We start from the raw sequence: 13,502 nt of genomic DNA, 5'->3' as shown, positions 1-13,502 counted from the left end.
CATGCTCCTGTCGATTGCAAACGCTCCGGTGGGTCGTTTATTCACAAATAACCCTCTCTGGAAAATCCTAAATTGTGATCTTTGAAATGGAATGGAACCACGCCAGACTATCCAAAACTGGACTTGGACGGGTCCAGCCCGGCCCTCCCCCCCAGACTTACACATGCTGGCATGTGTTTCGCAACATGTTCTATGGCACGTCTCTACTGGGAAATGTAGTTTTAAAAGACGTTTTCGTATTTCCCACAATTAGAAGTTGCCAGTATTAAACTGTATACATCCCTGGAGGTTTAGGGGACACGAAACACATTGGTGTTATCAACTTTAAAACATATAATTAATACATGGGTGAAAATTGCTTGTGTCCATAATGGGCAGCATTAATACCACATGACAGCTAAGATCAGAAGAGCTTTATTTAACAGCTGGTCTTATGTCTGTGACCCCTCCTGTTGTTAATTGATAAGCCTGAAACATGCACTTGTCAAGGTTCAGATGCACATTTAGCAAATATGGCAGTAGCCATCGATCATCTTAAGATAAGATACTTTATTGATCCCAAGTTGGGAAATGTTTTTGTTACAGCAGCATGTACTACTTTGTTCTACTCCACTACAATTCAGGGGTTAACCTGGTATTTTTACTCTACTACATTTATTTTTGTTACTTTGCAGATTCTGATTAATGATGTGAAATATAAACAACCCTTAAATCAGACTTTAGTTACACCTGAGTAAAATTCAGCCTTATCAGTTTGTCTGTTTTGCACATCCTCCTGTTAATATCTTTGGACGTCCTGCACTAAACTGTTTTATTGTAGAGATCACTACAGTATCTTCTTGATATTTTATATTCTATATTTCTATCATTGACCCCTATTTTGTATGTAGGCTACTCTTAATATTTAAATGTTTTCATCAAATATAACTTATTCAACAACTAAATTCAATAACGTGCTTTAACCACTAGGAGGTGCGGTTTAGACCAATGGTCTAGTTAATAAAACATAATAATATAAAACATAATATGACTATTCACTTTATTGTGAAATTAAAACAGAACGGTAAAGGAAAATACAGTTTCAGTCTCTCGATGTGAAGCTTATGCATTTTACCTGCTTGTCTTGAGGAGTTGGAAAGGTAGTTCAGAAAATCAGTAATATCTTTAAAAACTACAAAAAGTCCCTTTCTATCAGCTGTGCACCTTTATGGTGTAAATACAGACTATCTACTAATTGGATCAAATATAAAAGTCAGCCGAATTAGTGTTGATACTGCAAGGAGACGTAAAAGAAATGGAAGATGTTGTTTAATTGTTGATATATTTATGGTCCACGTCACGTATTCAGTTTTGGCGGCATCTCTTCCAGTTTGTCAAAAGGTCTTCTGATCAGGGCTCTATAAATACATATCTAGGGCAGATATGTAATATTTAATGCAGCCGAACCGTGTATTGCAATGCTGTTATGTGATGACTTTCAAAGAGAAAAGCAAGAACACTCGGAATAAAGTATTATTATTATTTGTTTTCCAATTTCATATCACCATATCCCGCCGTGCATTGCGGCGTGATATCAAAACCTCTGAAAAAAGAAATGTGTCTCTCAGAATCGAAAGAGAAAAACCTATGGGAAAAACACAAAAGCATTGTACACAATTTAAACCAATAAATGTCGTATAATTAACTAGGATAAACTGATGTTTTTTTAGTGTATGAGTAGTGCAGATATCACTGTTAAATATTTTGATCATTGGTTTTATTCTGAAAACGTCGAGACGGAAATACTGTTTTCAACCCGTAACTTTACATGGAAGCTTGCCGCATATACACGTTCTCCTGACGAAACCTCAAATCATCTTCGTAATATCTATCAAACTATAGATCCTACATATCGACTGAAAAGTACAATATATACTTCTCGCTAGAAATCTAATCATAAAGTGTTTTAATGGCCAAACTATCCTACAATTTAGGATTTTACAGAGAGGGTTATTTGTGAATAAACAACCCTCTGTAAAGTTTGCATTCAACGGGAGCACTAGAGGCCGACAATTTTAAAACGTAATTATAGGTCGTATTAAGCGCTTGAACAAACGACATATTTATCCATATTATCCAATTTGTGACCCCCCACAGGACTTAAAAAGCACCTAACTAGATCATGAAAATCCCCAAAATCTCGGGGGGTATCCCCCGAACCCCCCTAGCATGTTTGGACCTCGGTATTTAGGAAATCCTGGATACGGCCCGGTGTAGGAGGTACTGTACAGCTCTCGTTGCCTTAAGAAGGCAGTCAAAATCCTCAAGGATCCACACCACCCGGGTAACGAGCACTTTGTACGGCTGCGCTCAGGCAGGTGCTTCCGTACCATGTCTTCCCGGACAAACAGACTCAAGTTCAGTTTTTTTCCCAGGGCCATATGTGCACTAAACGCTGCTAATATTTAAATTAGGGATCGACCGATATGGCTTTTTCAAGGCCGATACCGATATATATTTGGAACCGATATACATTTGCAGTAAAATCAGAAAATCTTGGTGTCAAAATGTAGAATAACACAAACTCCAACACAACTTCTTTGAAATGCATTTAAGCATAGCCATTATGTTTAATGAACTTTTAAACATCTTACAACTGGTTTCCTCTCTGAGCCCTTTTCTTTAGTGCAGCCATCTGCTATGAGTTAGAGAGAGACAAGAAGTGGGGCAGCAGGCTGACATGCTTAACTAACAATAATGCTTAATTTATTATATCAAACCAATGCCTGTCTGTCTAGCATACAATCCCAATAAACTGCTAGCAACTGCAAAACACTAGTGCTAGCTAATGTTTTGCAAACTATTAAAAGTGAGGCTATTACAGTAGACCTAACGTTAGACTAGTAGCCTCACTTCTAATATTTTGCTAAACATTTGCTAAATACATTAGCTAATGAGCTTCACATATCAACCTGAAAAACTGCGAGGCTTCACTCGCAGCCCCCCCTCCGCAGTCCGCACCACAGTTCCGCTGTGAGACGCTGCACGCTGACTGACTTCCCGCGTCCCTGTGTAACTGGGAAGCTGATAGAATTGGATCAATAGATCGTGCTGTTTTTGCAACTTCAGCATAGGGGATTGGGATGTTTATTGAACTTCGGCTTTCAACTGATTTACCTTCGAAACACATGTATGGCTCTGCCGCTCAGCGCTGCTGTTTGCCTCTGTCTGTGTCTGCGTTCTTCGCACCTGCCTGTAATTTGAGAAGGTCCCGCCTCTCTGGCTGGCTCCCGCCCGGAAAATCTTCAGTGTTGATTGACACTTCAGTAATAGCCTATCAGATAGCGCTGTGGGCGGGACATTGCTCGTGTACAGAGAGTGGTGGCTGCAGACAGAGAAACGGCCGCATCAGAGCCAAAGTGTTATCGGCAATTTTATAAAAAAAGGCCGATACCGATAATCGGTCAAATGATGAATATCGGCCCCGATAATCGGTCGACCCCTAATTTAAATTATATAAGCCTTCCGTGCAATACGAGGGGAATCGTGCAATTTAATGTATTATTCATGTATGTACATATTCCCCATCATGTCTATTTTAAGTCTCATTTATTGTTTTTATAGTGTCTTGTTTTTATATTGTCCTGTTGTTGCGTGTTGGCACCTTGAGTTTATTGTAATTTCGTTGTACCTGTACAATGACAAAATTAAAGATCTATCTAACAACTCTGGGATTTGTAGTCTTTCTAGTTGCGTATTTTTCATAGTCTTATATTTCAAGTTTTATGACAAACTGACTTTTTTGACATGGAAATGATTTTTTAAGATTGACAAACATCATGTGTAATTCATGGCACAATTCAAACAGGATCGAAAGATAAGTTCTCTCTTCATTGACTTCAATGCATAATTGTTCCGGAAGTAGATGGGCGTGACTTGGCCACTCTATACATCATTTTTCCAAAATAAGGTCCCATGAAGTTCCACCGGAAAGGGAGGGACTTCGGCTCTCCATTACGTCCAAAACACGTCAGGCAACTTCCTGATAGGGCAGTGGGCGTGAAGCCAGCCCACATTTCCAATATTACGTCATATCGTCACCAACTAGTGAAATACATTAACAAAAAAACTAAAGCATCATTTTTGGATCAGTTTACAAAAATGAATAAAACCAGGCAACACAAAAGTGGATTGTTAAAAAAGAAACGAGACTTTATTGACATTTTCCACTATGGATTATACAAGGAAAGCTGGAGAGAAACAATGTAAGACTAGTACTTAATTAAATAAAAAAACATGTTATTTATGTTTTTATTTTCATATGATGACTGATGGCCACCATCTTCTCGAAGTCCTCAGAAAAACAATGACTTTATTACACAGCTGTTTGTTAATGCAAACTTTATTTACATGAGGAAATAAAAACAAATCACTGACTTCATGCCATACTCTCAAAGTGTACGAACACAACAGATCGCTGATGTTAAATATCTGCAGGGAGGTTTAGTGGAGGATATTAAATACAGTATCTAAAGCCAAATGAGGACCCATAGGACAGTCCAACACACACCTGTACACACTCCGCCCCTCAGATTTCTCTCAGGGGACAGAGAGAAGTCCTGATTGGCTGAACAGCAAGAACAGGATGTCATAACTTGGGCCTCTTCGCCTGAATAAAAGCAGTCGTTTTAAACTCAGGACCACCAAGTCTGCAGACTTGAGTCACATTCAAACACTGATCTGCTGAGGAGGATTCAAAGCCATTACGTTTACTCAAGAAACAAGAAACTTTCCGAAGAGAACTGGGTAGACCCCCTGCCCAAAGACCTGCTTACACAAACCACTTCCTGTCACACAGAGCACAGCTCTGGCTGCAGACTGAACCCACCAGGGCCCAAAAGAGAGGGCTGGAATGTTACTGTGTAAATGCAACTCCACTTCTTTTGAGGGAGCAACAAATGTCTGAAATTGATAGAAATCAGATGCTTTGTTGATTAAGTGCTGGAGCTTCAAGTCCTATTGTGTCAAATATAACCCTTTCCACTAAACATCACTAATTAAGAGTCTTTATTTTGCTAATGCAGACATAGCAAATGCAAAGTATGCAAGTATTCTACATCATGAGATGCTCCCAGTTCGAACTGGACTTCAGCGTTTGGCCACCAGAGGGCAGAGGCACATTTACACAGCCACACATTGAGCCCCTCAGGGTCTCCATCTCAACAGCGGCGCCACTGCCGGAAGAAATATTTCTCCACATTTGTCTTGTCCGGAAATCGCATGAGAAGCACTTCATAACAGTGGTTAACAAACTTTAAATATGTACAAACATATTGTGCGGTGATACTGAACACAGAGAGGGGGGGGTGAAGTTCACTACATCATTATCATCATACAGTAAAAAGTGTATATGTGAGGGTGGGAGGCCCCCTGAAATTGAAGGCTAGGACAGGACGAGACAGGAGGGGGGGGGGGGAGCGGAGACAATCTGTACAGACTGAGGGGAACAGCTGACTGACACACACCAAGTTCCGTCCTGGGTTTAGCTTTGCATTCAACATCTCATTAATAGCAGCACAGAACATTTGAGATGGTGTGTGTGTGTGTGTGTGTGTGTGTGTGTGTGTGTGTGTGTGTGTGTGTGTGTGTGTGTGTAGAGAATTGACAGCCCAGTCCCAGCCTCATTCAATCTGAACGTCCTCTGCTAAAATGAGTTGGATGCATGATAAGGAACAGGCACGGTGTGTGGAGTTCAGGTGCTTCGTCTGCTGCTACCTTCTTGTTGACGGAGGGGGCGCTTTGAGGGACCACATGCTTTCTAGTTCACCCCCAGAACACAAATAAAAGACACAGAACAAGGTAAGAGGAGGATTTTGTACTTTCTACTGCTGAAAGGAGAGCAGGTGGAGCCGCTCACTGCTTCTTGCTCTTGATCTTCTCCAGACGCTTCTTCAGGTCGTCCAGGTTGGCGGCGGGGGAGGCGGAGCGGGGCTGTGTGGGGGAGTGGGAGTGTGGGTTGTGTTCCTGCTGATACAGCTCTCGGGACTCTTTGAGCTGCGACAGCTTGCTGTGCAGCATGTCGGTGGAGGAGGCCACGGCCGGCTTGGAGGACAGCAAGGAGGAGATGGGGGGGCGCTGCTGGGGCTCGTCCTCGCCTCCCCCCACACCCTGCTGCAGGCACACAGGGACAGAGGGGTCAGCTGGAGAGATGTTGATAAGTTACACTCTGTATCTGGTCTTCATGATAAAGCTGCAACATTCAGTTCATTCAAAGCAATAGCAAGTGTTTAATGAGCATTCAAGTAATTAACCTGCCTATATACTATACTACAAAGACAACTCTTTGACTTTGAGGACCTGGGTTTGACATTATTGACTATTTTTTATTTAAATTCATTCGAAAAATAATTCAATGATGATTAAAATATTATAATTAATCAAGAAAACAATATTTGTTAGCTGCAACCTTACAATGTAGTCAATGTTTCACGTTTAAAATACATTGATTTAGTTTCTATATGTAAAAGCAGCACGAGAAAAGACCATTTCTAAGTAAACTATCATTTACTAAAGAAACAATTCAGGTCAAATTGAATAGGATCATGTGTTAGTCGGAAAGATTACATTTCAGAAAGATGAACCAAATAACGTCAGAGTGCGGCTCCATCAGGTGTGTGTTCGTCTGTGTCCCACCTTCTTGGGTCAAGTACAGAATGTGTCACCTTACCCCACACAGAAGCTCTCGTTGCACTCCTCTCATTGAATCCAACATGTGTCGAGCTAAGTACGGTAGCACTTGCACAAAAGCAGCTGGAGCTGATAAAGTGTTGATGTGGATTTTCACTGTTGAAAGAACTATGGTGTTAGTTTGTGGAAGGGATGCTCTGATCGATCGGTATCAGCCGATATTCACTCTACCGATCGATCGGTGCTCTCTATAAAGGCCGATCAGGAGAGCCGATCGCATGACCTACAATACATGACACGTTTCTCTGAGCGCAACAAAGCAAGCTCGCCAAAATGGCTTCACCGGTCTGGCAGTTTTTTAAGGTGTCCGAAAAAGACAGTAAAATAGCGGTATGCAACGTGTGTGAAGATCCTATTGGGAATATAGGATAGATTGGAAACACACTACACCGTAATGGATCAAACCCTGCAGCGCCTGAAGCCCCCCCCCCCCCTGCTCAAGAAGAACATGAGAGGCCCGTCTGAAGTTTAACAACGAACCTCTGAAGGATTCAGAGAAGGCTTGGGAGAAGAGGATGTGGTCAGATGAGACCAACATCGAGATCTTTGGCATCAACTCGACATGCCGTGTTTGGAGGAAGAGAGATGCTGACTATAACCCAGAACACCACCCGTCTGACGGGGGTCCGCATGGAGGTGGAAACATTCTGCTGTGGGGTGTTTCTCTGCTAAGGGGACAGGACCACTTCCCTGCATCGAGGAGAGGGTGGACGGGGCCATGGACCGTAACATCTTGGCCGATAGCCTCCTTCCCTCAGCCAGGACCCTGAACATGGGTCATGGAGGGGTCTTCCAGCAGGACGATGACCCTGAACATACGGCCAAGGCAACACAGGAGGGGCTAAAGAAGAAGCACATTGAGGTGAGGGAGGGGCCTAGCCAGTCTCCGGACCTTAATCCCATAGAAAGTCTGTGGAGGGAGCTGAAGCTTCCAGAGGCCAAGCATCAGCCTCAAAACCTTCAGGATTTGGAGAGGACCTTCAGAGAGGAGTGGACCAACATCCTTCCTGAGATGTGCACAGACCTGGAGACCAACTGCAAGAAACATTGGGTCTTTCTCAATGTCGAGGAAGGCTCCTCCAGAGCCACTATTTCAAGCATACTACGTCATCGAGTGCCACCGAAGGACTGTTCCAATGTCCAGGATACTTGGAATTCTACCGAGGCCGGCGTACTTTGTAGCGGGAAATTTCGAGGCTGTGCACACGGAGACCGACTCTGTCGTCCGGTGATGGAGCCGTCGGTACGCAAATGCGCTTTGTGACACAAGTGACGGTACGCATTTCAGATTACGCACATACCCTGCGTACCAGTTATGCGTTACCTGTACTACAGCAAAAGTATTCTCCGTCGGGACTTCCTGCAACAAGACCACGCCGTTATCTTGATTCTGATTGGCCAGAAGACATTATCAAAGATGTTCTATTGAGAAGACGATCACTACGTGACAAAAGTTTTCAAAACCGTTTCTGGTCTTCGGTATTTCCAGACAAGTGGCTACTGAACTCAATCTTACTAACTGCTGTCTGTGCAATTTACTCCGCGCGAGTTGGCGGACTTTATTTTGCTTACTTTAACATCATGTCTCATAGTGGGGCTAAGCCATTTCTTGGTATGGGTGTAGCCTACCCCAGCCATACCCTGGCGCTGCCACTGGTGGCACGTATGGGGCGGGCCATTCTGCACATGCGTTAAATGCGTTAAATATTTTAACGCAATTAATTCAAAAAATTAATTACCGCCGTTAACGCGATAATTTTGACAGCATTAGTTTTATTATTATTACAAGAAGCGCCTGACCTCTGTGTCCAACAAGGGTTTCTCCACCAAGTACTAACATGTTCTGCAAGGGGATCAAATATCTTTCATATAATGTCAATTTCTGGATTTTCTTTTTGATATTCTTATTCTCACTTTTCAAACCAACCTACAACTAAAATTATAGACTGTTCATTTATTTGTAAGTGGGCAACTTACAAAATCTGCAAGGGATCAAATACTTATTTCCTCCACTGTACCTTTAAGCAATAAACTGTGACAGCCGTGTGTGTGTGTGTGTGTGTCTCACCCTGGAGGTGTTTTCCAGGCCTTGTCTCTGTCGGAGGATCTTGAGTCTCTCGTAGTAGACAGCTGGTTTCAGCTCTTCACAGTTGCTGCTCACACTGAAGTCCACGCCATGCTGAGGGATCACTGCAGACAAAGATACGCACATGTTACTATACATAGCTGAGCTCATTGTGAGCAGAGCACAGACAGCGTCCACTGCACCTGTGGAGGTCTGGATGCGAGCTTTCCCCTCTCTCTCAGACTCGATCATGCGCAGGCCTCGCTCCACATAGCTCTGGAAGAACTGCGATGTGTTTTTGAGGAAGGGCTCCAGGTCTGCATCAGAGTAATTCTGTTTGTATTCGTACAACTCCGTCAAACCCTGAGAACCAGATCAGAGCATGTTTTCCAAACACTGGGACACAGTAGAGCTTTGGTTTTATGTCTGTGGGTTACTTTACAGTTCAAACTGTCAAGAAGCATTCCATCAAGAGTGATTCTTTAGAAAGGAGCTGACCTCTTTAGTGTTCTCCTTGGAGCCGATCTTCTTGAAGATTTCCGACAGAATATCACTGACATTACCCTTTGACATCCGATCCTCCTGGAAAAAGACAAATGTACATTCTGTTGGATACAGTCGTCCCATAAACACCCGAAGAGCCAGAAAGCATGGCCTGGTCAGTGTCTGTTGTGTGTTCGGTTTGTGACGCTCACCGTGCGCAGACCACTCTTCTCGTTGCCTCGGTCACTCTTCTGTCCAGACAGGTTTCCAGAGTGTTTGACCACCCGTCTCAGGTGGGCCTCCAACTCCGACTCATTCCGGTTCTCTATCATGGACAGGTGGTCCAGGATCTGTTACACACACACACACACACACACACACACACACACACACACACACACACACACACACACACACACACACACACACACACACACACACACACACACACACACACACACACACACACACACACACACACACACACACACACACACACACACACACACACACACACACACACACACACACACACACACACACACACACACACACACACACACACACACACACACACACACACACACACACACACACACACACACACACACACACACACACACACACACACACACACACACACACACACACATTACTGGGTGCCATCTTTGACCATTTTAATACTGTAAGTTTGTAAGTAACTCTGCAATATAACAATTGGGCCTCCTACCTGTTATCTAGCTTCTACCACTCAATTCTACATGTTACACTTAACGTATTTTATAAATACTGCCGCTGCTAATTTTCTAACAGCATGTGTACTTTGTAATAACTTCATTTTAAATATTATGTGCATGCCCTTTATCTAATAGCATTTCTGTCTCCATCTTCACTTTAGCTGTAACAATGTAAATGTCCCTTCTGTGGTGACAAATAAAGGGGTTCCGATTCTGAACACAGTCGAACAATAGCTCTGAATATAGTTTAATACATTGTGTGTGTTACCTTGGCCCCGGTCAGCTTGCAGAGTGTGTGTAGCAGAGTCTTGAGGGTTCTGTGAGGGACATCACTCTTCAGCTGCTTTAGTTTCTCCTTGGGGAATGCTTTCATGAAGAGGTGGACGTCCAGCAGGATCCGATCCAGGTTGATGGTGTTGATTGACTCTGGGAGGAAGCGGATCATCCTCCACAGACACTGGGCACACATACACACACACATAGCCGAGAGTCAGTTTGAGGTGTGTGATGAGGCACGTTACAGTGTGACGAGGGTGTTGGAGCCTCTTACCTTCATCACCAGCTCAGAGAACAAAGGGGGGGTTGTTGTAGCTAAACTGTCCTGAAGCAAAACCAGGAGAGCACTGCGGAGGCAGGGAGGGAGAACAGCCTTAAGTTTGATGCTGAATTATTAACATAGTAATCAGGGCTCAACATTAGAAAAGGCCCGCTGGCCCGGAAGCACTATTTAGACCCCCCGGGCCAGCATAACGTACTTTCCACTTGCCCGCTCGGGCCACTACAAATATTGCTTTAAACATTTTTTCCTGTGTTATTGGTATCTTGACTTGCAATCAAATATAAAGGTATTGGCTTTAGGGAAATGTCCCAGCAGAAGGTTATAATCTAATCTATTACATAGCCATTACATGTCTAACTCCTGATGACAGGAAGGCAGAAAGCGCATTATACAAATAATAATAGCAGACATTTTTTAACAATGACCACAATATCATTATTTTAATAAACCAAATATGAACAATTGAGGAAAATGAGGAAGAACTGATGATTCAGATGTTGTAGTACAAGTAGTAATGTAGTTAGTGCATACATTACTATTGCAACAAATGTGTTAATTTTCTTCATTATTGGTCGATTTTCTGTGGACGAATGACAATGATACAATAAGTTACAATGATGGGGCCAGTGATAATACAATTTACCCTTAATGTCTACCCCTGGTAACCATGAAGGACTTGAGTTTTTCATAACCCTGACTTTGAGCAAACCAACCGAGCAAACGAGGGGAATATATTGTATTAAAATAACGGGCAACATAATAATACATATAACTATTTACAAAAGTGAAACCATCAGGATTAAATGCCTTTGTCTGTATTAAGCTTTCAAATCTAGACCCGGCGCTCTCAGCTCAGGTAAAGCCGTGAAAAGAGGGATGTGAGCAGTTTCTGTATACTAACCTGATCATGTTGGTCTGGTCAGACTTCTCCAGCACTCTGGTGACCATCAAGTTGACAGATCTGATGACCTGCTGTCCATCACATATGTCCTCCACTCTGGCGTCCAGCATCATAGTTATCAAACCGTGCATCAGGTCCTTCAACACACCCATAGATGCCTCTCTGGCCAGGGACTCTATAGAGAACAACTAAGACAAAGAGAGAGTCTCATCATCGGTCCCCCTCAGCCTCACAGAGGTTCCTGTATCTGGCAGTTACTCACAGAGAGCATGTTCCCTATGATGCAGCTGTACAGTTTGATGATGTCCCTCTTGTCCAGCCGGTCATCAGCCATGTGTGTGCTGTAGATGAGTCTGAGCTGCATGAAGGTAGCGATGAGGAACTGGTCGATGTGTCCTGACATGACTTCTGCTTTGTCCTGCTGACGCAACACCTCATCGATCTACAGGGACAAACCACACATTTGATCACCTCAAAGCGGCTTTAGTGGTCTTCCCAATGCATCCTGGTACCTGTAGGCAATGCGGGCATGGCTACGCAAGCAGGAGAACTTAGCTTTCTGTCATTAAAGCACTGACCGATTTCTTGCTTAACCCTCCGGTATCATTCGATTGGACTACGCAAATTAGTCATTCGAGACAAAAATGTCCACTGCAAAATGCTTTGATAAAAACATTATATTAAAAGGTTTTTTTCACAATTTTTTTGGGTTCAATCTTTAAAGCAACTTCTGCCCTAATAGAAAATATCAAAAATGTAATCATTTTCAGGATTTTAACCCTTTAAATGCCATTTTGAAAACATGAAACCGCTGTTTTTTTCATGATGAAAACAGAGAAAATGTGTTATTTTCCAAAAAATACATATCTGGAGACTGGCTCTTTTTTTTTTATAACAGTCTTGGATATGTCAAAGATTAGAAACAACATTGATTTTGGTTGATTATTAGTTTTTGTACAGAATCAGATTAAACAAAAAAGTCACACATTAGCCACTCGCGGACAAAAATGTCCCATCCACTCCCATTATAACCACATCTTTTGATCTCTCCGCCATACCGGTATAAAATCATGCATTTTGTAATGTCAGGGTTTTATATTGGGGGAAAATAGTTACATTTGTCCTTTTTACTGTATATGACCAGATGTGACATTTTAACATTGAATTACATGCTTGTCATTTCTTGGTTTCTTTGCCTGTTGTATAACGGGGCCCTGCCAGCCATTGGAATACATGTATGCAACTAATATGATGTAGGTGTGTTGGTATGGATGTGGAAGAGTGGTATCAGCTGAGAAATGTGTGTGTGTGTGTGTGGAGGTACAGTATGTGTGCACAGAGACAACAATATACAGTAGATTTGGTTTACAGCAAGTCGCAGTTTTCGCCTCATATCTTTCTTTCTTTCTCTCACTCCCTCCCTCATTCCCAAACTCATACACACTCTTACATATTAAACCTCCTTATACCTTGTATGTGTGTGAGTGATTGTGTGTGAGAATGAGACAGGAGTAAGTGTGCCCTCATGTCGAAAAAAAACGGTGCTTATCAGGCTCTAGCTCCGAACTGGCCCTGGAACCGCGTTGGTGTGAAAGGGACATCTGAGACCTCTGGCTCAACAGCGCCCTGTGTGATTGGATCCTGAACTTCCTGACGGGCAGACCCCAGGCAGTGTGGGTGGGAAACATCACATCCTACACCCTGACCCTCAACACCGGAGCCCCTCAAGGCTGCGTGCTCAGCCCTCTCCTCTTCTCCCTGTTCACACACGACTGCGTGGCTACACGTACAGAGAGGAGGTGGAAAACCTGACATCTTGGTGCCAGGATAACAACTTCCATCTCAACGTCAGCAAAACCAAGGAGCTGATTGTGGACTACAGGAAGTAGCAGAGAGAGGGACACGCCCCCATTGCCATCAATGGGACTACGGTGGAGAGAATCAGTAGCGTCAGGTTCCTCGGTGTCCACATCACTGCGGACCTGACATGGACTCTTCACACCACCACCATCGCCAAAAAAGCTCGACAGC

The 13,502-nt window shown here is 43.2% G+C and overlaps 1 protein-coding gene across 1 annotated transcript in view; it reads right to left on the bottom strand.

Moving 5' to 3' along the window:
- Window positions 1–4,168: 4,168 nt before the first annotated feature.
- The window catches only part of ckap5 (cytoskeleton associated protein 5), a 76,362-nt gene continuing 67,028 nt past the window's right edge, over window positions 4,169–13,502 (bottom strand). Inside the window, 9 exon segments of the mRNA XM_034087681.2 lie at window positions 4,169–6,150; window positions 8,795–8,916; window positions 8,995–9,154; window positions 9,290–9,373; window positions 9,487–9,624; window positions 10,280–10,468; window positions 10,562–10,634; window positions 11,472–11,659; window positions 11,734–11,913. Coding sequence (XP_033943572.1) covers window positions 5,893–6,150; window positions 8,795–8,916; window positions 8,995–9,154; window positions 9,290–9,373; window positions 9,487–9,624; window positions 10,280–10,468; window positions 10,562–10,634; window positions 11,472–11,659; window positions 11,734–11,913 — 1,392 coding nt within the window. The 3' untranslated portion in view covers window positions 4,169–5,892.

Source organism: Pseudochaenichthys georgianus, chromosome 7 (genome assembly GCF_902827115.2).
Source record: "Pseudochaenichthys georgianus chromosome 7, fPseGeo1.2, whole genome shotgun sequence".
Taxonomy (NCBI): domain Eukaryota; kingdom Metazoa; phylum Chordata; class Actinopteri; order Perciformes; family Channichthyidae; genus Pseudochaenichthys; species Pseudochaenichthys georgianus.
The sequence above is the reverse complement of the archived record's forward strand: the minus strand, read 5'-3'. Positions and strand labels throughout refer to the sequence as shown.